Source organism: Antrostomus carolinensis, unplaced genomic scaffold (genome assembly GCF_000700745.2).
Source record: "Antrostomus carolinensis isolate BGI_N321 unplaced genomic scaffold, ASM70074v2 scaffold905, whole genome shotgun sequence".
Taxonomy (NCBI): Eukaryota; Metazoa; Chordata; class Aves; order Caprimulgiformes; family Caprimulgidae; genus Antrostomus; species Antrostomus carolinensis.
The window spans coordinates 52,609-75,265 of record NW_010315471.1 but is presented as its reverse complement, the minus strand read 5'-3'; the positions used below and the strand labels follow the sequence as shown (position 1 = coordinate 75,265).

At 45.3% G+C, this 22,657-nt stretch overlaps 1 protein-coding gene across 1 annotated transcript in view; it reads right to left on the bottom strand.

Annotated features, from left to right (window-relative positions):
- BIN1 (bridging integrator 1) overlaps positions 1–22,657 on the bottom strand; it is a gene marked incomplete at both ends in the record, with an annotated part of 47,583 nt that overhangs the window by 13,369 nt on the left and 11,557 nt on the right. The window contains 7 exon segments of the mRNA XM_029084945.1: positions 612–762; positions 5,201–5,251; positions 7,996–8,073; positions 10,105–10,185; positions 11,953–12,038; positions 17,330–17,422; positions 20,082–20,189. Coding sequence (XP_028940778.1) covers positions 612–762; positions 5,201–5,251; positions 7,996–8,073; positions 10,105–10,185; positions 11,953–12,038; positions 17,330–17,422; positions 20,082–20,189 — 648 coding nt within the window.

Below are 22,657 nucleotides of genomic sequence, written 5' to 3'. Positions count from 1 at the left end.
GGTGTCTCCTGTGTAAGGGAAGGACTAACTAAGGCCACATGGAAGATATCAGACTCCATATAATGGACAGTCTTCTTCCTAGTACCCACCTAATTTCTTCATAGTGTAAGAATATAATGCCTTTATTTTTGGCATAATATTTTACCTTGGGATTAAAGTAAAGCATCGTGCAAAGTACAGATGCTCTCTTTATCAATATTAGACTTTTTTCATTGAACCTTCCTCAGTTATGGAATTTCTTGAGAAGAAAATGGACCATGGAATTCCACAGGTTAATTTAAATGTAAAGAATCAACTTCCTCACCTAGCTACAACTCCATCCTCCCTGGATCTTCTTGGCCAACCTACCAGGCAGCAAAACATTTTACTAACTTTCCTCCTGTAAAGGCATTCAGAGACAGCTTAGTTCTTCCCAATATGATACAGAGATGACCAATGAGCAACTTGTATTTTCAGGAACCAGTGAAGGAGAACAACCATCATGTCATATTGTCTGTGCTCAGTAGCAGAAGGAGGTCCCAAAAAGTGACTGATAGGTGTCTTCGACTCACAGAGCTTGTGTCATCAATGGTCATACTGCAGAGACATGGTTAATGTCATGGGGACACTACCTGAGATGGTGACTTTGGGATGCTTGCCCCAGACGCTTCCAAAGTGGACGGTTCCAGCTCATGGTTGACAGTCTTGGTCTCAGGGCTGGTGATGGGAGATCCATCTGGTGGAGGCGAGGGGCTTTTATTTGCTTTCGCTGGGGTGCTGTCACTGAAGGAAGTGGAGAGAGAAAGGGAGAGAGAGGTAAAGAGAGAGAGAAGTCTGAGCCAGGCCTAGGAAGAGTTGTGCTAACAAGCACAGATCAGTGACCTCCATTATCTCTCTGCTTTGTTGCCCAGACACGTGATAAAGACATTTGAAGCCTCTGCAAGCTTCTGAGAAGCATCTTTGCTGAGTCACTCGCAGTCCAAAACGCTGCAGCAGCATTACTGTGCAGCAGACTATTCACTAAATTCCTAGGGCATGGACATACTTAGCCTCAGACACAGAAAAATAAAAACAAAAAAACAGGCAATCTTAATTCTGCTAGATTCTAATGTAAGGACCTGACATTAAGTCATAGTCTTTTAATACTGGGGAAGCAGATGGGGGAGCTCATTTAGTTTTAAATTATACAGATAAGAATTTTTCTGCGTGGTAGTGTAATGACACCGGCATGAGTTATGACTAATAGATTCACAACACCTGAACTAAGGCCATTATCATAAAATAACATATTCCTCTATGTGGTACAAACTGGCTAAGCTGGAAGAGGAGCCAAGTAGCCAGGGGTTTCACAGATCATTTCGGACAGCAAAGAAACAATGAGATTCTCACTACTAATAAAGATTTCTCTGCTATGGGAAGTCTCCTCAGCCTTGTTTTCAATTATGAACCCCTTCTGCCCTTGCCTTTCCAGTTGGTCCTTATTCCAGGGCTGTTTTGGACACCCAAGTCAAGAGGGATTTTTCAAGGAATTAAGATGCAAGGAGCATATGCCAATAGCATTTATTGGTTCATAACTTGGTCAGATTTGGATAGATTTTTCAAAGGAATGGCAAGAGGCACATGCCCTTCCCTAAGGGCGTGCCCTGGCCAAGTGTGCTTCATAGTACAGAATCATGAGAGCTTTAGTAAAAAGTTGGTTACCAGATAATTTCAACAGGGATAAAGGTAAAATTGTTTTCCCAGCCTAATCCTCAGGAACAGTTGAATCATCTTGGTTGAAATTCAACTCCCAAAAAGCAGCTAATCAATTTATCTCAAGTCATGCAGAAGCACAGACACTGGTAGGGGATATTTTAGCAGAAGTGGTTACAGTTTGGCAAAACTATACACAGCTGAAAGCAGAATATTACAGAATATTGCAAAAGTGCTGTGCAATCTTATCTATAGGGAATGACATTTGCCTTCACTTATAAAGTTGCAGTTCTTGCGAAGTTAAAGGGCCTTGGGAAAAGGCTGAAAGGAACAGTTCCTGTCCTACAGTTTGAGACAATAAATCCTGGCATGGAGCCAGGATTAGAGCAATGCAGACCTGATTCTGCAGGGACATCAAGTTGATTATTTCTTTGCTCTGTTCCAAGAGAGCCCAGAGCTCCAGACATGTACATCCACTCACACTTGGATGATCGAGGTGTGGTGGTTATTGGCTAACATGCATGATGGCCTCATTCCTAAACACTCATGAGTAAGAGGACAGCAAGAGGAGGAAGGGACAGCAAGGCATTTCAACAAACCTCCCCTTCCAAGCAAGCATCTCCCCCTGCTTAGCATTCCAGCTTTCAAGCTCCCCATCCCATTCCTTCTTCGTTCACTTCGCCCTCACCCATTCTCCCCACTTTCTCCCCATATCCACACCCCACACACACATTTCCCCATAAAGTGCTTGTTCTCAGGTCTGCATGCAGGTCAGATGTTTCTGATGACACTGATGCCAGCAGCACACCAACATGATGCAACAAACCAAATGACATTCTCTGCCAGTAGCTCTCACCCAGAGGCACACGCACCAAGGGAAAAACAGGGAAAGGAAGAGGAAGAAGGGAAGGAGAGACTAAAGAACATGTATGCCAACTCTGTGATGCTAGAGTTGGGGAAAAAAAAAATATATGTTACCTTTTCTAGAGTTGAAAGCACTTTGGAGAAGATGAGGGACACAGTGATCTACAGCGAGACTGCCAGGACTCCTCAAATGCCCAGTCTACTGGCTATCAGCTGGCCTACCAAAGGTAGACTTTTCCTTCTAGGGACCCGAAGAGGCCATTTCTCCCAGTGAGAAAGGAGTTCAGGCTTATTTTCTTAAGGCCATGAAACAACTTTTTAGTGCCTTATTCTGGTGCCTGGCAGTGACTTAATTTGGAGATACACTGGTAAAAGCCTCCCACATGAGAAGCAGCCCAGTTTCTTCCCCTCATCCTACAAGGGCTGAGAAGGCTCCACACTAAAGCCTTCATTAAGTCACTACTATTTACAGCTTGTTTGTTGTGTTGGCTGATCCCCAAAGGAAAATGCCACCGCTAATTTTGGCTGAGCCTTTTCCAACCCCCCAAGTGGCACCTTTATTCCTGCACTTGTTGCTTTGCTCACATTTAGGAGTGCAACCAGCGTCAAGCAAGCTTGTCACCAAGTTCCTCTGCCCTTCACCAGTCCCCAAGGAGCACACACTGCTCACATAAAACTAAGTCCCATCTCCAAACTGACTGCTTGCTCCAGGAAACACAGGGAAAAGCAAGACTGTGGGGACTGAGCAAATGTGAGTACCACAGTAAAAGCAAGTCAAAACAACAAGGTCATTGCTCTCTCTTTTTTCTTCCCATGAGCAATTGGGAAGTGATGCCAAACCCAGGAATATCAGGCAGGGAAGGGAAGGAGGTGTCAACTTTCTTCTGCAAATAGAGACCTGGGAACAGGGTCTAATGCAGTTACTGCAGCTGAAGGGAAAGCCAAAATCTCCCAGCCTCTTTTAGTGCTGCTGAGCTCCCAGATCCCTCATGGGGCTGCCTCATCTGTTCTGGAAGAGCAGAGTAACACCTGCAGATGGGGTTCTCATGTGCTTGTAACAATCCTATGTTAGATGATGAAAGCTACTTTCCAATATGTTAAAAACAGGTCAGTCGCCACTTGCCAAGTTCTCGAGTTAAAAAGAAAAAAAAAAAAGGTTGGCATCTCAGCTAAGGCTCAGACAGGGCTTTTTAGCCAAAACTAATTTAATTTTTAGCAGCAAAGCAGGCTGGAAAATTATTTTTTTTTTTAAAAAAGAGGCAGGAAAAATGAGGAAAAGGCACACTGCTGAAGATCAAAGAGTGACTGAGTCCCAGACCCTCCTTCCCTGCATTAGGGGTTGCACATTTCTCTGCAATGCCAGCAGTGCTCTGACAGCAGAAACCCCCAGCACAGCCCAGGTCATGCACTTGGACTTTATCAGAGAAGGACATTGTGGCTACAGCTCATTGAGATGAGATTTACTAGTTCTCCCTCTGCTGTAGCAACTGTCTGTTATCAGTGACTGGAAATACTAGACCTCCCGCCTGGCACAGGTATAACACTGGTCTAACCAAGGACCAGAGACAGATATCCAGAGAAGTACCTTCATTACTTTTCATCTGAGGATATAAAAATCAAGATTTTCCCATCTGCTTCCCTGTGAAATTACCACTCTCTACCCTCCAACCTCCCACTTTACAAAGGATGCATGGCAGACACGAAGAGAAGGGTTGTGTGACTTGCCCAAGTCAGAGGGAAGCCAGGATCAGAAAAGCAAGGATCCTAATCCACCAGCACTTGCTTTTATTGCTGGCAGGACATCTATCTGGAGAATTATAATTTTTTTTTTTTCTTCCTATAAGGACCGCATGGAGGCAGTACCAACACAAAGACTAAGAAAAACAAAAATTAGAGGATATTTCCGTTACATTATGCAGAAATTCCCACTTTGCTCCAGAACATGCTCTTGTAAGTCCTTGACCTTGGCTATGGTAACTCGAGATATTGTATCAATCCAGTTATTCAATGCCACTACTATCTTGAAAGGCAAGATGCTGGCGTTAGTCTCCATACAAGACAACAGGCTTCCTTTTCCTTCAGCCTGGCACAAAACTTTAAATGGATGGATCAAGAGAGTGAGGATCCTCAAGCACAGAGCAAGTAAGGAGAAAAGCTGGAAGTGTCCTTCTCCCACGTCATCATCCTCCCAACTGCAAAATGTAGATAGGACAGGACTTCTGAGTGTGAAAGACCTGCCCCACAGTCCTCCCTGGCCAGGCAGGGAATGAGAATGCGGCATTTCAGACCTGTTCAAAAGGGCAAGCTCCACGAGGTAAAACCAGAAGTTGTTAATCATCAAAATTGCCCACGTTTCCCACGGAAAACCCAGCACCACGCTTTTAGTCACACAAAAACAACAGAACAGACAACGCCTGAGCTTTCACGCTGCCTTCTTAGGTAGGAAAAGAAGCAAGAATTCAAACCAGGCACACAAGCAGTTAATGGGATTATCCAGACACAGAGAGATCTCAGCAGGACCCAGCAGGCCATGAACACATTGTATCATGCAACGGACCCCTCTCCCATCACAGGGTTAACATGTGCCAGGCTGTTAGAGTCCAGCAACAGCCTCTCCAGTTTTAGGAACTAAATCAAACATGTATCGAAATGCTGCTCTCCGTACCGGTACCTGCTCATCTTTTTCCTCAGCCTGGCGAACAGTTTAGTTTTCTTTCTGTTGAGGATGGCACGCAAATTACCATTACAGGATGGCACAGTCAAACCAGGGAGGAAAAGTTAAGCTTCCAAGCATCCATTCACTTGGTATCACAAAACTCACTCTGACCAAGATAACAAGATCTCCTCTCTCTCTCTCTCACACACACACACACACAGATAGACATGCACACAGAAACATGTACACACTTCTCTTGGTTCCTAGAAAGCTATGGCCTGGTTTGGAGAGGGTAGCAGAGGGCTTTTTGTGCCTATCAAAGATCTACATATATGTGAGCAAACTATTTTTTTCCGTTCTCTTTGGAATATGGGGCCAGGGTGCATACAGAGAAGAAGGAAAAGGAAACTGCACAGACCAGCAGAGAACTGTAAATGTCCTTTTTTCACAGGTAATCACAACTCTTCACTCTCCTCTGTAAATATTGGTACACAAGAAACAAGCTCCCCATTGTCCCTTACTCACACAATCTGTGTGCAGTCTTATACATGGAACCTAATCAGCAGCTTTCCTACTACATTTTTTTCCTGTTTGTCCAATCATACTAGGATAACACTACAAATCTCCTAGGTCTTCTAGGCATCTGAGCCCCGAATGCTCAAACTCTTTCAGAAACAAATCCCAAACATCACTGAGGTGCCCAGAAACACATCAGCTGCTCTATGTTACTGTGCTACACAGCCAGCATCAGATTAATCAGCCACAGTAATATTTCTTTAGGGTCTTGTATGAATGCCATAATGATATACACAGATAATTGCCTCTCTTCTCACACCTCCTCATTCATTTCCTGCCATTGTATCCATCTCCAATCCCCTTCCCAGCAGAACAGGGGTAGGGAAGCATCTGCTCATACTGCAGGCCACAATAAGCAATCAGATCAGTGAGGGCTATTTCCTCCTGCATGCTCTCACCCCAGCCCTGCACCACAATGAGAGGCCAGATGTGCAGGAGAGACCGAAGTGCCTCACAGCATTTCCTGGTCACTGTAAAACATACTTACTACCCTGGCAAACCTTTGTTACATCCTCCTAAAACACACTGCTCCACTGTGCTCAGGAGGAGGAGAACTCATTCTGGGGCAGGTCTGGCATCTCAGCAGAGATACAGGGAGTGAGTGATGAAGCAGCAGCACTCAGATTGCTACCCACACAGGGACCTCTGTGTATGCGCTCTTTTTCAGTTTTTAGGGCCATGTGGTCTCGTAGCCAGCCAAAGAGCACAGAAACACCCATTCCAGTCCCAGATGAAGCTAGCAGTTTGTAAGCATAGGAATCTTGAGGATAGGTAATTTATTCACTGGAAGCTTTTCAGGCCAGAAACTTTACGTCACAACAAAAAGGAACATATCTGGGCCACGCTGTCACTACAGCCTGCAAACACTTCCTTGAGGAAGAAAGGAAGGAGGAGGAAGGAGCTGGACAAAGCAATGGCTACAGCCTTCATCTGTCCTGATACTTCATCCTCTTCCAAGGACCCTGAAGGATGCTGCTATCAGAGACAACATGGCACATGGCAGCAAGAGGATGGGCACCACGGCCTCCTCACAAAGCTTCTGTCTTGTTGGGTTGTGATGATCAACAGACACCATATGCTGACTTAGGAAGAAGATACTATTTTCACAAGAAGCATTCCTATTAACATTTTGAAAATTTGGTGTTAGCAATCCAAAATTCAAAGGCCAAATTAAACTCAAGCATCCTCTTTCTTTAGAGCTGGCAAACACCACACACATTGCTGGAACAAGACATGCAAGTTGTCTATGCACGACTGCAATAGGAGGTTAAACTGGGAGGAGAGACAAGGGAGCACAGAGGTCTCAACAGCTGATCTAGCCCTTCCAAATTAATGCACTCAGACCATAGCTTGCCCTTACTTCATGCTGACTTCACCTCCTCCCTCCATCAATACATCAATTGAGGACTTGGGCTGTGCTCCTGCTCACCCAGCACGTGGGATTAACAGCAGCTGGAAGCCAGAGCCTGACACGGTTTCATCACTCACGCATTTGGATGGGAGCCAGACAGCCTCATCCAGAGCCCGACCTCTCCCTCCCCTCTCAGTGCTGGAGAATGTGCAGACTTGCATTTAACCATACAGGACTGGACCCAGCTGAGGAAAGAAAACTAAAGGTGTGGAGGACACTCACTCCTTGCATACGTGCAGATTGGAAGTGCTCCAAGATCAGGAGGCCTCCTACCATATTCACCACACACACAGAGGAAATGCATCTCAGCTGGGTACACAGGAGGGGCATAAGGCTTTAGGCAAACAGGTGGTTCCAAGTTTGGAGGGCCAAAGAGGAGTTCAGGGAAACAAATGGGTTCTTGGTGTGCAAGCTCACAAGCTGCAGGTACATGGTGGAAGTTTTTGATGGAAAGAACAGGACGGGTGCTGGGCAACCGGACCCAGAAGGAAAGGTAGCTCAATATTACATGTTGAAGCATGGAATTTGACTTTAAAAAAACAGAGCTGAGAGTCAGTTGCCTAAATATGAGCACCTAGTGAAAGTTTAGGCCTCCAGATGCTATTCTAGAAAGTTAAGAGGTATTGCATTGTGTCACCCAGCTCCAAGTGCAATCTTGGACATGCTCTAGGGAGTCTCAGAAGGGCACTGGTTGGCTATATGCAGGTAGTCCAATCACTCCCCAACTGACATCATGGAGATTTCAATACCCCTGGTAGAGACATCTCTGTCCCTCCTCCCCTGCTGAGGGAAAGACACTATTCCCACACTTACTGACCTGGGCTGTGCTTTAATGGGGAAGGCATTGCCTGAGTACTGCTTGTCTAGACCGAGCAGGACATCATTTAACTAGTATCTCCCTGGTATTTCCCACAGAAAAAAAAAAAAAAAAAAAAAAAAGAATTAGAAAAGAGGCCAAGTGCCAGAAGAGAGTCTGGGCTGGCCTGCACAGGCTGACCAAACACAGGCTTGTGCCCAGACACGTGCACATACTCAGCTACCCCAAGAGAAGACAGCCCTACATGTGTTTCCACTCCTCCATGGGGTATGAAATGCTAGAGCACTCAAACTGTTCAAGAGCTGCTGGTACCCTGTGGAAATGCTCAGTCTCCTTTACACACCACACTCTTTGCTCCTCTATCACCTGCCCCCAACCAGTGTGCTGGCAGGTACAATTGCAGAAGCAGGCAGAGAGTTTACTTAAAGGTCTATGTGCTAGAACTGAACCTTCACTCTGGATTTGTAGCCAAAGCTGCTCCTCAGACCTGCTTATAAAGCTTGGGATATGGTCATTTCAACCGTGGAGCCAAAGGAAGCTGGACTTCCAGTCAACAAGCCTTAACTTCACAGGCTGCCTAGGCCATATAGGTTTGGGCAGGACCTGGATATCTTTGCAGAAATGCAATATTAGGGGTTAAACTCTCCCCAGCACCAAAGGCTGCAGTATTCACTCCAGACACTTCTATTCTGAAACAGCCAAATCATAAACAAGTTGAGATGCCAGATTTATCATTGGGAGGAGGAGGGATCCAATGCAATCAATGTTGGAGGCATCGTGCCGGCAACACCAGCAGTTAATTGGATGCTAGAGCAGTAATAAGAAACAGATGGTTCTTATGGAACAAAGAAAAAGCCTCCTCTCATGCAAAACTCCTCAGGAAAGAAAAATGCAAGACATTATACAAGATTTCCTGTCTAACACGCATCTTTCCCATGTTTTGCTGAATGTAAGTTAAGAGCAACAAACTGATAATTATAACAATCCTCCCTATTCTTAACAATCAGTTCACCCCTCAGTGGAGAAGAGCAGGCTATTAATTGGAAAGGTCCCCATGAAATGTCAGCAGGGCTCAAAATTGATGCATTACACCAAGGCAGAGGGCCCCTGACTGGTGGGAACTGAAGGACTATAATGTTGCTTGTTGCTTAGCGGCTGTCTTGTTGTCAGGATGACATTGGGGAGGGGAGGGAATACGAGAGTTTTTCAGCTGGGCGCTCAATCGTCAAGATTAGTGCAATGTTTAAAGAGGGTGTGCAACTCTTAGGAGCAGTGTACAGATCTGAGGAATTCAAGACTTCTCTAGCTTTTAAGTGAAAGAACAAGAACATATTTGTAAATTAAAGCGGCAATGGAGGGGCTTTCCCACAGACTGTTCACAAGACCTCTGATGGGTGCTGGCACACCAGGATCCAGCCTGCCACCACCAGGTTACAACGCTGCTTACTGCAGTGATTCCCAACTCATGACCAACTGGTACCCCATGCAAGGGACATGCTAAGCACTCAAATGCCTTCTCTTGGGTTGCAGGGCAGGAAAGAAGCCAAAGCAGAGATGTACTGCTGGGAAGTACCTTCTTGAGGGACCAGAGTGAGGCAGGTCTCAGTCTTCAGCCAACTTGCAGATGGGCAGATTCCCTGCTGTTTTCATCCCCACAGCTAGAGAGATGAGGGTTCACAGCAACTTGCTGCCAGGTGGCAGAGGAAGGAGGTAAATTGATACCAGGCTGAGAGTGCCCAGGTTATAGGTTACAGACCCACAAAGAAGATGAACTAAAAAAAGGCAGCAAGAGATAGGCCAGAAAGTGGCTTCTCTTCCCTCTGTGGATCTGCAAATGAGCCCTCCCAAGTGACACAAACTCCCTACTCCTGCATGGCCCTGTGGTCTCTTCCCTGTACTCCATCCCTTTACATTACGATCTCAGACAGCCCTCCTCCCAAGTGGCTCAGAAAAAACTAAGGGTTAACATTTTCTTCTGATGTAGGGCAAATGTTCTGTTTTCTCCAGCCCTTTTTTCAGTTTGTTTGTTTGTTGTTTTGGATTTTTTTTATTTTATGTTTTTAATAACAGCAAGGAGCAGGTGTATTAGTAGGACAAGCTGTTAGTTGCCTTACCTTGCTCATTTCTTTATGGAAGTTCTCTTCTAGACCTGCTATACTCTGGAATGTGTTGACGTAGAAACCAACACGACTGCCAAACAAAAAAATGAGACAGAACAATTTAATGGACACAATGATCTCTCAAAAACTTTCAATTCTGCCCCTTCTGCTACCTCCCACCCACCATTCCCACTCAAACTCAACTCTGTCAGGCCTGGTACATGCTGGAAGAGAAGGGCAGCAGAGGGGTGTCAAAGGGGTGATGGGGCAAAGGCCAGGTACGGGGCAAACATGTCCAAGGTGAGGAGGAGGCCAGATGGGACAGGATCTGAATTTGTGCTGGCTAAAGGGAGAGGGAGGTGCAGGGGAAGGAAAGAAAGGAAAGACAGGAAAGAAAGGGGTAGGGTGATGGAAAGGAAAAGGATAGAGGCTGTAATGCAGATGGAGCATGGAGCAAGCTGGGGGAATTGGTAGGACAGGTATTAATTCACTCTGAAGTCACTCAGCACCAGGGGAAGCAAAAAAACCATGAACTATTTGCTTCAGGGGCAGAAGAGTAAGAAAGCACACGGTAGGCACAGAGAGCAACAGGAAAGCAGAAGTATGAGATAGATAGCAGGAGCCTGTGAACAACCTGTGGCACCTTAAAATCCCAGCACCTGCCACCTTCTTTCCTCTAGCCAGCCTGCCATCTGCTAACAGAGTGTGCTGTACCAGCTGGGGGACCAAGAGCAGAGGGAGATGCTCTCCAAGGCCAGCGGCATCACCGTTCTGCACATGGAGCCATCCAGATGCCTGCATCCCTCCCAGCTCCTTCCTCAGCCAGGCCTGCATGCTGCTTTGAGCAGTGAGTCCTGACCCAGGCTGGGAGGAAAGCAGAGTGAAAGCAAACATCAGCACTTTGCTTTCTCACCCTGCTGCCGCCCACTCTCCCCATCCCTCACAGACCTGCGTTGCCAACCCAGATGTGATCACTGCATTTAAAAATAAGAAACTGGGACACTCTTAGGAGTATTTTTCCTGCTTTCCACTGTGCCCTCCCCATACATCAGCTTCTTCTGCCCTCTAGTTCATCCTCCAAGCCAGTCTGTTCCTTTCTCCTCCCTTTTCATCATTGTAATCACTGGTATGGCAAACCCATGGTCTCTCAAGTCTTCCTATTCTCTCAGCCCATTTTCCTCTGCCCAGGCTATGTGTTGTTAAATAGAGCACAACACAACAGTTGTAACGACTATTTCCTCCCTGGGTCCTGTGCCACATAGCCAGGAGCACATTTAGAGGCAAGAGAATGCAGCCACACCAGGATATTTCCCTCATTTTTGTTCACCCAACCGCCCAAACCTGAAAGTGGTATCCAAAGCAGAGCAATCTGTCCTCTCATCCTCCCTCTTGTGTGGCAAGAGACACTGATCAAGGTATCACCTCTTAGCTCTCTCCAATGCCAGTGACTGTATAAACCCCTCTGACAACTCATCTTCCCTTAATCAGTCAGATGACATACCCACGCAGCTGCAGATGTTCCTTCCAGCCAGCCAGTTCCACACCCAATATCTTAGTGACCCAGCCTGCTTTCTGTTGTCCACAGCAGAAGCTGGGCCATTGCCCAGGAAAGCTGGGCAGAGTTGGTGGGGCAAAGGGATTAATGAGACAAAGCATAGAAACACAGTTTCTCATGAGGGTTATGAAGCAAAGCACAAAGCCCAGGATGAACCTGGCTGGGGGGAATCCTAAAACAAAGTCTCTAGATGATCCAGAAAACAAAAGCAGATGCCCAACCCAAGCTAAGGAGAACAGTGATACAAGAGCTTGGGTCTTCACTTCCTTCCAACCAGCCCTTGGGAAAACTTCCAGCACTCACCTATTCCATAGTGAAGGCAGCTCCTCCTGCAGATCAACGTTCATCTCTTCAAACACCTTCTGAGCCTTTACTAACTCTTCCTCAGCCTTAAGAACAACAAAGATGGATTGTCAGGTCCAGTGCGTACAAGTACCCTGAAGGGCTGGGATAACTGTGACTCCTGGTGCTTTTGACTTCCTTGGGAGACCAGGCAAAATTCTGGCATGGGGTAATCCCCATCCCAAATGAGTCTCCCAGGAACCAGGGTTGCATCACAAGTGACTTGATGTCCCTTCAGCTTGCATGTGCTACTTTCAATGTTTTCTCTCAATGGATTTCCCTGTTTGGATACTCAGAAAGTAATCCAAACATCCACTAATGTGTTTTAAGTTCTCTAAGTTTCCCTGGCTTCAGAATCTGAATGGAGTTGGTTAGGCAGTTCAGCCTCCAGCTTAGATATGGATAAAGATAATAGTGGCCTCTGCCCCTTGCCAAGTGTCTGAAACAGTTGAAACCCATGCCAAGCAGCATTGAAGAAGAGAGTCCTCCCTCATCCTTATGGGGACTCTCTCTGCTTGGGTAAGGTCATGCCAAAGCCCCGTTTCTTCTGAGGAAGGGAGGAGGTCTGCATCCTTGGCTGATACAGCTCTCTCACAAAGTTGACTGGAGAAGCAAGGAAAGGTACGCAAAGCATGAGCGGTGCCAGCAGGAGGCCAGGCTGGAGTGCTTAAGCAGCAGGTCTTGGTTTCAGTGGTCTTACATACTCTCATTGGTCAGGACCTAATACAAGAGCAATCCCTGCCTGGCTGTTGGCCACCAACACCAAGAGAAATATGCCTTGTACAGGACCTATTTCTCCCAGTTGAGAGTTTAAAATTTGATCCGTCCATTTGACCTAGACACTGACAGACCCAACCACTGATACATGAATTCTGCTAGGTGTCAGTGACAACAAGAATGATCCTAGTTTCTGTTGCTGACAGCAGATACCAGCAACAAGCACATTCCTCTTCCCATATTTGTCCTAGGTGGCCTCTTCCTCTTGTCAGTGCCCTGACTTAAAGCTTGCTAATTAAAACACTTCTGTCCTGTAATTTGCAACAGCACAGCATTCTCCCATAACCCTCCACAGCGGGATGCAGGATGGCAAATCCCTGTGTAAGCAACTTGACTGCACATCTTAACAGGAAGGTCAGCACAAGTGCCTACTGACATGTGTGACAACAACAGGAATGTCACAGCATCAAAGGGCCCTGCAAAGAGCTCACAAACCCCTGGGGAACTGGATCTCTGTACAAGCCTGCAATCAGATTTCTACCCCTTCTGCGAAATGAGGTTTTATCTTCTTTGTGCCAGCTTAATTAAAGAAATCCAGCTTACTGCTCCTTAGTGACAGGTACACACAAAGACAGGACTGATGGGAGAAAAGACTTAAAAATATTTTGCAGTTCAGAGGCCTGTTCCTCAGAGTGTTGTGTAGGATCCTTACACTCTACATTTCTCTCCTGACTTTTGAGCAAGCTGCAGAATTTCCTACTTTCCAGCTAGCTCCACCTTTCAGAGGGTCATTCATTGCTGCCAAAGGCCAGGCTAAGACTTTGTACTCAAGATCAGAAGAGAAAGTTTCCCCCAGAAAAAGACACAACTGGGACATACTCAAAAGTTAAGCAGATCTTGTGAGGAGCAGGCAGGAGAAGGAGCCATGATGCTTCTACTCAGAAACCCCTCTATTTCATTAGACTCACTGAAAAACTCAACATTTTGAGAGAGTTTGCACAAAACAAACAAAAAGCCCATTTAAACAGAGACGATGATCACAAAGACTCATTCTGCCTTAAAATCCCTCTATGAATGAATGTTTCTAATGTAACCCTTTTAAAGGGAGGGGGAAAAAAAATCCCAGTCCATCCTTTGAATTTATCTTATTTTAATTGTGAAATTAGACTGGAACCAGAATCAACCCAGGAGATGGGATAGCTGGGAGATGAGGCACCATTGAATGCTATTAGCTTTTCAGACACAGTGAATATTAGTAACAGCCTTTCCCTCTCTTGTTTACCTTTTCAAACGTCAAAGAACCTAGAAAGCAACGTGTCAATATTGTGGCATCCTGAGGTAAAGCCAAAATCAGCAACAGGCAACGTTCACTCTAGAGTAGCTCTAGGAATCAGGGATCCATCTAGTGCCTGTGGCTCGGCTGGTGCTCTCAGTCCCAAGTATAGCACTGAACTAATTTTTACTCCTTTGTCAGCCCAGGGGTCTTCTCACCAGTGTGAGTTATTTTGCTTGGAAGCAGGGGTCTTGACACTGGATAGCCCTTACTGCTTCCAGCTGGAGCCAAAGACAGGCATTAACTTGGTTACAAGACCTACTAGAAGAAAAGCCAGCTCATGCAGTATGGTGGGGAAAGGAGGAAGGACACAGGTTTCGGGGCAGAGCCCATTGCTACTGTTATTTGTGCACTTCCTATTTCAATTGTCATCCTTGCCAACCTGATGGAGAACTGGGGCAGAAGGACTTAATGCCCAGGTCCATGAAATAAGATCTCAGAAAATTCTTCCTCTCCTCATCTGAAAGGGGGAAGGTTTGAGCAGGAGCCAGACAACACAAATGCTTTCCTGACCTTCCCCCTAGCCAAGACTTAGAGCACCAAGCACAACCAGTTCAGTTCTGACACAGGGTTGGTTATTCTCCATTACGTTCCCTATCATCATACATCCCAGCACTCATTAACATCTGGCAATATCCAGCCTGGTGCTTTCAGGCAATCTGGTGACCATTTCTCTTCAAACGCTATGCTGTGAACTGTGGTAATTATACACTGCCCAGTAAATAGTTTAGACATCCATGAGGCAGGGGTAAGGTGGAGAGCTGAGCACCCCACCCCAGGCCAAAGCCCCCACTCGACCCAGCCAGACCAGCTTCTCAGAAGCACAGCACAGCCCAGGACTCAACTTGCTGGCTTTCTCCTACACAGATATCGTTCTGTTATCTCTGTAGCACCAAGAATGTTGCTTTTTAGCCTGTATTCAGCATTTCAGGGGAGCTTAGCAAAAAGGCAAGAATTTGCTGTTCTAAGCCATTTTCCCTTTTGTTTCAAAAAGGGCCAGCCACCAAAATTTGTAACCAGAGCTTGCAATAGCAAACTCCTCAGGAGACTTTACAGAAAACTCCCACTGTATTGTTTTTGCTAGTATCTGCTAACGGCCTAAAAAGCCAGCAGTTTGCACACTGGAGGAAAGGACTTGGTTTTACAGTAGAAACAATAGGTCTTGCTGGAGGTTGTAAATTTATCAGGCAAGAAGAGAGAGCAACACAGCTGCTGGTAAGGGGAAGGACTTTTTTTTAGGCTTAACATTCTGAAGCTCCTCAATTAATGCAGTGTCATCTCTTGACAAAAGCCTTCTCGCTTTTATCAAGAGCTTAATGAGATTTAGGGTTGTCAGTAACACCTCCAGTCTTGAAGTCGTGCAAATATAAAAACTGAAGCCTTTCTTTTTCCTGCCTGTTTGTATTTGTGAAGAAAAGCTGGAAAATCTGTAGGTTCAGAATACAAATTAACCTTCTTTATTAAGATTTTTTTGTTAGTCCCCAATCAAAATAATTTTTTTAAAAAAAGACTTGCATAAGTAGAAACAAAAAATTAGGTTTGGCAATAGTATTCTTTAGTTCAAGAATGAAAGAGGAAAAACTTAAAGGAGGACTTAACTTGAGTTGAAAATATCTGGGGTGACTGAAAATATTAATATCATTTAGCAGGAGGTTAAGAACCCCTGCAACACAGTGGGTGGAAAGATTACATATGCCCTTGTCACCTGCTTTAGGGCAAAGTTACCCAGTACAGCAAAATTATTGATCAACTCTTGGTAGCCGGTCTAAGAGCAGAGCGCAACAGATGAGGGAGCACTCGTAGGTGCTGTTTCTCTAGGCAATCTATGGGCAGTGGTATTACTCCCAGTCACTCCAGCCAGTCTGAAAAGAGGAAAAATGCCCAAGAGCTGATTTATTTAATTATTTGTGGCTTGAGAAACTTCCTATACCTGCTTTCTAGTCCTCCAGAAATGCCACCAGCCAAACAGATCCATCAAGACCCACAACCATGTAGATTGTTCCCAGCACAGGAAAAGCCCCGGCACATTGCCAAATGTCCTTCTCCCTTCAATCAAGAATGAATACATATTTCCTCCCTTTGCTATGCATCTTAAGCAGGCCTGCTAACAGCTGTTCTTTCCTAGGCTTTATTGATGTGGTAATCTAATCTTTTCCCTGATCTGCAGTCATAAACTGACTGTGAAAAACCCAGGTGCTTTATAAGGTGAGAGCGATTTAGTATTTCTAAACTGCAATTCATTCACTGACAAGGAATGTGAAAACGTAGGAGCATTTGAATGAGAACAGATGAGCTCATCAGGAATTTGTGAGCAGGTAACAGCACTCTCCTCTCCCACTCTGGGCAATGATTTACAATCCATTGCCCACTGAAAGCATTTTTTTCTCACTGTTTTCTGTCAGCTCCCTGTTATCCCTTACGGAGCTCCTAGCTAAATACCAAGGGAGATTTCATCAGGAAGCCACGTTTCTCCCATGCAAGTAGGATTAAAATTCTTTGTCCCTGCAGTTTCTCTGAGTTGCTCTCATGTCCCTCAAGATGCTATAAAACTAAATGTTTGGCCCAGTTCTGCCAATGCATGATGCACACATGATGCAACCATGACCTCAACCTGGAGCTGTTCAACTATATTACACGGGCTGCAAATTCCCTGGTCTGGGCCTATCTCTTCTCCTATGCAGACTGAACCTCTGTACATCTGGAAACAGCTCATTTAGACCACAACAGCCAGGACAGTGCCTATTTTGGAAACCTGGATTTTACTATGGGAGAATGTTGCAACTTAACTCAGCAGCCATGGAAATTGCTTTTAAAGTAATGTGTTTTTCTCTGGTTTTACTCGACAGCAGAAATGCAGAAGCCAATTTTTCTAGTGTTTTCCTCTTTTTTTTTTTTTTTTTTTTTTTTTTTTTTTTTTTTTTTTTTTTTGAAACAGCAACAATGAAAATTTACTGCTTCTCTTAGAAGAAAAAGAAAGGAATAATCGGAGGAACTACAGTACATCACCCTCTGCCTTGGTGTTATTCCATAGCCTTACTTCATTCTCATTTCATTTTAGGGAGAGAAAACATTAGTCCAGTGTTAACACACCTGATTAGAAATCAATAGGGCAGGCACAGATTCATTCATTGGTCAGCACCTTCCACATGTCCACCGTGGCTCAGGCATATCAAGGACACACTTAACAGAGGGGACTAGAGTGAACGTTGCCTAGAGATTAGTTGCATGGTACAATCTAGAGCCCAAAATAGCACATGCAGGGTTAGAGCCAGGTAGATCAGCAGTCACCTGATTTCGGAGCAGATTAGTTTGCGCAACGAGGTGAGCTTGTAGCTTCCCTTGACACCACTGAGGCGCGGCTTTCTCAAGCAGCGAAACAGGCTGGGGGGAGGGAGCATGTTTGAGTGAAAAGAGAAAAAAATAAACAGAGAACAAGAGAGACACAAACATATATCTTTTAGGATAAAAAAATAAAATCACAACAGAGATATTTAGAGGCCGGGCCAAACCAGTATCACCAAGGCGAGAGAAAAAACAAACATCCCGGGACCGATCAGTTATGAATCCTTTGAAGCATGCCAAGTTTAGCAGTAATTAATGCTCCAGTGTGGGCTGGGATACTGCAGACCAGCCAGGCAGCTGCAAAGAGCAACAGATAGAGTTGTTAGTGACCTAGCACACAGACAATGCTAGTTCAAGTCATGGCTGTGAAGTCAGAGCTCCTTAAAGAAAGGTCAGGATTAATTAACCACTATAATTATTTGCATGCAACAGCTGAAAGTCCACAGTGCTTTATTTTAATTGCGGGTTGTGAGTTTAGCAATAAGTGGCAGGAGTCCTGAGTGGGAAAAGAACATCCATATTATTAGAGAAGAAAAAAAAAAGAGACCATACAGCTCCAAAAAGTATTCACTTTGCTGTTTGTGTTACTATACCATGAAACATCAGTCAAGTCAGTTCCCACTTGTATGCTATGTCATAAACAAAATTTCTCTTTCCTAGGGACTTGTCATCATATTCCAAAGCACCTTACACTGGAACAACCCTACTTCAAAGGTCACACAAGCAAAATCGCAGTCACACAAACAGAGAGGTGAACTTTGCATGTGAGGCTAATGCACGCTGAGCCCTGGGTGCTGCCCACAGCCCCACAGAGCCGTGTCACTGCAACTGTGGGATCATAGGCTGGGCTGGGAAACCTGCCCATTTGGGAAGAGCATATGCACATAACTTTCGGGGACTCACTGCTTCCATCTTTACAGGATCAGGACAGTGTGATGTGTCATATATTATCCCGTGCATGAGCTTATAGCCTAACACACAGAAGGTGGAAAGATCTGATCCAGTGCACATTTGGGCTAATGAGAAGAGTCCAAGCAAGTACTAAGAGACACTTCACAGGCTGAATCATGAACCAACTGCTAAATCTCAACATTTCACTCTTCAAACTGCATTGTTCTTCATACTTTAACAAAAGAGCAACAAACAATCCCTTGTTAATAATGTCTATGTGAGCATTTGGGGCAACATGAGCTAGTCCAGCAATGACAAAGGCAGCCAGCTTCTTCGGTGCAGATCACCAGGTACCAACCTGAGCAGATTAACTCCTACAAAATCCACTTCCACAGGCACATACCAACAATAATACCACGGCCCAGGGAAGTTCTGCTCTTACCCCTAAAAACAGTGAAGTACTGCTTTGAACAGAAGGCAGAACCTGCTGGGCCTCATGCCTTGCATACAGAACCAAGACTTGCTTTGCCACACAAATGACACAATGACACCTGAACTATCAATCTCTCTCCCCTTTGTCTGTCAAGGTTAATCACAGTGCATGCACTGAGTGAACAGATGACTAATGACTTGAAACTTAAAAACAAAAGTACTGTCAGTTGTCTATTAAATAAGACCTTTCACTTGGGAGAGAGATGCATCTTTATTTCTTCCATGCAGGAAAAACACTAGCATCTCTCATATAGCTCATTATTTCCCGCTACCAGAAATATCTCTAAGCAAAGCACAACAGCTCATCTCAGTCTGGTTAAAATATACAGATCTGAGCCCTTTCTTTCCTGCACTGCGTCCTGAAAAGTCCTGATGTGCCATGGCCTACATTCAAGAGAATTAAAAATGTCACCCCAGAACTGGATTAATCTGTTGTGTCAAGACCTGTCCTGTGGAGTGGAGCACATGGGTTCAAATCCACTCAGGGTACAGGAACAATCCACAGCTTATTTTCTGAGCAGGTAATCAAACCATGTGCCTCCCCTGGAAGAAGGTTATCACTATCACCTTTCTTCAGTTACATTTAAAAGAAAATCCAAATTTTATTTTAAATTACATTTATTTTAATAAAAAAAACCCCAAACCCTGCACTTCCAAGTTCAGCATGCTTTGAGGTTAACTAGATCAGGTTGTTCACTAGCATGAAAAAAAACGTACCCTGACAAGAAAAAACTTGTTTTCCTGTTTTTGGATGTATTTATTGTCCAGTATTTGTGGCCAACAGACAACAGAACACAGTCATCAAATGTGCATAGGGTGCATTTCCCCCAGTAAACTTGTAATTCACACTCCTAATGGTGTCCATCTTAGAATATCAGAGGTCTTCACAAACACAACCAACCTCAAGCAACACTCAAACACTTACTCTCAGCACTGTTGTAAGACGGGGGGAAACAGAGCTTCATCTGTCTGGCAAATTTTGTTGGGGCACCGCAAGGCTTTGAATCCCCCAGAGGCACACAGGTTTTCCTGACAGAGGTTACTGGTCCTGCAGCATCTGAGGAAACGAGGCCTTGGCCACCAAGAGATGCTCACTGCAGATGGTGAGTTTGAACCAACACAACAGAGACCATCCTGCTTTCTAGAGCTAAACAAACGAAAAGGAAATCCCTAGCCAGACTTCACCAGTTCACAACACCTCTCTGAACAAAACACACTCAATGAAGAGGTAGAAGTGCACTTAAAAACTGCTCAGGAAGCAAATGCAGACCTGATTAAATTAAAGGATGCCTGCACATCGCTCTGCTTGCTTTACCTTTGCAATTTTGGTTTCGTCCTTCTTCTTTGCAGTTTGCAGGGCTTCAAAATGGTGTCTGGCACTGTCGTAATCCACAAGCTTCCTTCCTCGCTTCGCTATACGAGACTAAGAAAGATGGAGAAAAGAGTTGTGACAATCTTCCCCAGCAGTCAAAACCCCAAAGTCTCTCAAAGAAACCCCCTCTCTGCTCCACCCAACTTCCAGAGCACCCCATGCTCTGTCCACACAAGGACACACACTGGATACTCCACACAGGCTGCCCAGAGAGGTGGCCCTGGAAGCCACCTGTGACAACCACCATTCTAGAGGGAGCTCCTCAGGAAAAGTGCAGACCCTAGAGGGAGCTCCTCAGGAGAAGTGCAGACCCAGCCAGGAAAAGCAAAGGGATCCAACCAACAACAGGCCCCACCTCTGGATGACATTAATGTTTTCAGAACTGCAGCTCCGGTGCTTCCTAAGCCTTCCCATGGGCCTGCATCCTACTGGCACCTGCCTCCTCATTTTCAGGGCCTCCTGAGAGCTGCAGCCAGACTCTAACTAACCAGCTTGCAGCCCTAGTTCATGTGGAAGCTCAAAAGATTAAATTCAAAAAAATAAGGCATTTTCGTTGCCACCACAGTAAAAGCACTCATCCACACACTCAGGATATGCCTAGGACAGCATTTTGGACCCTGCAACAGGAGGTACAGGCAGAAGTGACTGCAGGACTGCAGCCACAGGCAGTGGTCCATGGTAACTAGCTATTAAGCAAGAGAAGTGTGAGGGAAAACTTGTAGCACTGTGACACTTAACAGGCAAGAAATACTGAAGCTGTAGCAAATGCGAGGAGAGAGACAACTGTGTCCCAGACCAGTGTTCAGGAATGAATAGACAGAGTCAGTCCTGTGGCCTTACCCTCCGTTACCCCTCTTCATCTGAGGTGCCTCAGGCTCTCCCCTCCAGCAGATTCACCTTGGCAAGGCTCAGACCCACCGGATTAAGAACCATCTATCCCCCTTAGACCCTCACTCCCACACTCTCTACAGACACCCCAGGCTATCTGGGAGACTGGGAGAACTATCTGTTGGAGAACAAGTCTTTCCAGCCTGACCTTAGTGCCAGCTTGGAGAGCCTGGTCCAGTGTCAGTAATCAGCAGTCTAGAGACAGGCTGGAGAATTGGAGTGAAAAGACATGGCAAGGAGCCAGGAGTTTTTCTAATTAACCACAGCTCCCAGGGAAATGGAATGCACAAAATGAAGGATCATCATTGGGATTTACTTGCAAAAGCAAAATCCTCCCCCCCTTCACTTCACTTGGCAGGGAGATGTGGTCTCCTCTCCTTAGGCTCCTGCAGATAAGCTGCAAAACAACACTCACGGCTGATCTTTCTGCCAGACCAACTGGGACCAGTTCACGCATCTCCTACATATGCTCTTCTGCACTTTCAGCAAATGCTGGTGCAGCTCTGTATGAGTCACAGCAGATCTGCAGGATCTCAGCCACACATACACACACCCAAACTTATTTCAGATCACTCAGCTCGCTCCAAGAGAGGAATCACAATGAAGCTGAGCCACCCCAGAGTTGAGGTCACTAGAAGACAACTCCCTGACATCACACTGCCAGCCAGGCATGGAGACAGGATGTCAGACGGGGGCTTTCAGCAGTATGACAATCTCTGAGATGTTAGTTAATGCATCTTACAAACACACCAGATAAAACATATGGCCAGATGATGGATTTAAGAGATAAGATTTTTCCCCAGGACAGACTAGTAGAGATAGCTGGAGTTTTGCCCACCTCTGTGACACAGCAAACAGCCACTTCTAATTTTCCTGTCCCCTTACCAGGGAGTTTGATTCAACATCAGCCCTCTGGACAAGGTCACTCCTACCCTATTCTGCATTCCCCAGTCTTCTAACCCCCACCCTCACACTTCTGCTAGAGTACATGGAAATGCTGTGAGGTACAGATACACTGCAAGTCCTTCTGGAGTGACCACTGATCACACAATTCCCTCTGATGGCAGCAATGGGACCTAGCCCAGTCCTGGAAGGCTGCAGGGCAGGCTACTTGTATGACTCTAGGATAGCTGCAGCTACCCACCAGTATCTGGTGGTAAAAGCTGAACTCCAACAGAGTTTATGACTTTGCAATATATTCATCTTAATTCAAATATCATTTTGTGTTAAAAAAAAAAAAAAAAGCCACCACAAAATCCTGTGCCCCCCCCTTACTGATATTTGGTTTTAAAAGTAGTAGAAACAGGGCGTCAGCTTCAGTGCAAGACAGAAGACCGCCAGTTCCACCGCTATTCAGAACTTAGGTTATGGTTTGTCTTTTCCAGGCTCACTGAAGAGACCTGTAGTCTTACTGTGTACTCTGCAACCTCAACCAAAAACTCACTCCAAAATATTATAGATTATGCAAGAGTCCTACTCCAAGAAGCTATAGATACTGAACTGCAAAGAAAAGATAAAGTACTTTTTGCATTCCTGTTTTTCAAGTTAGAGAAGACAGAGAGGCTTTGTTCACCCCTCCTCACCCAACATTTAAAAATTATTCCCTTTAACTTTGAAAAATTCCTTACTAA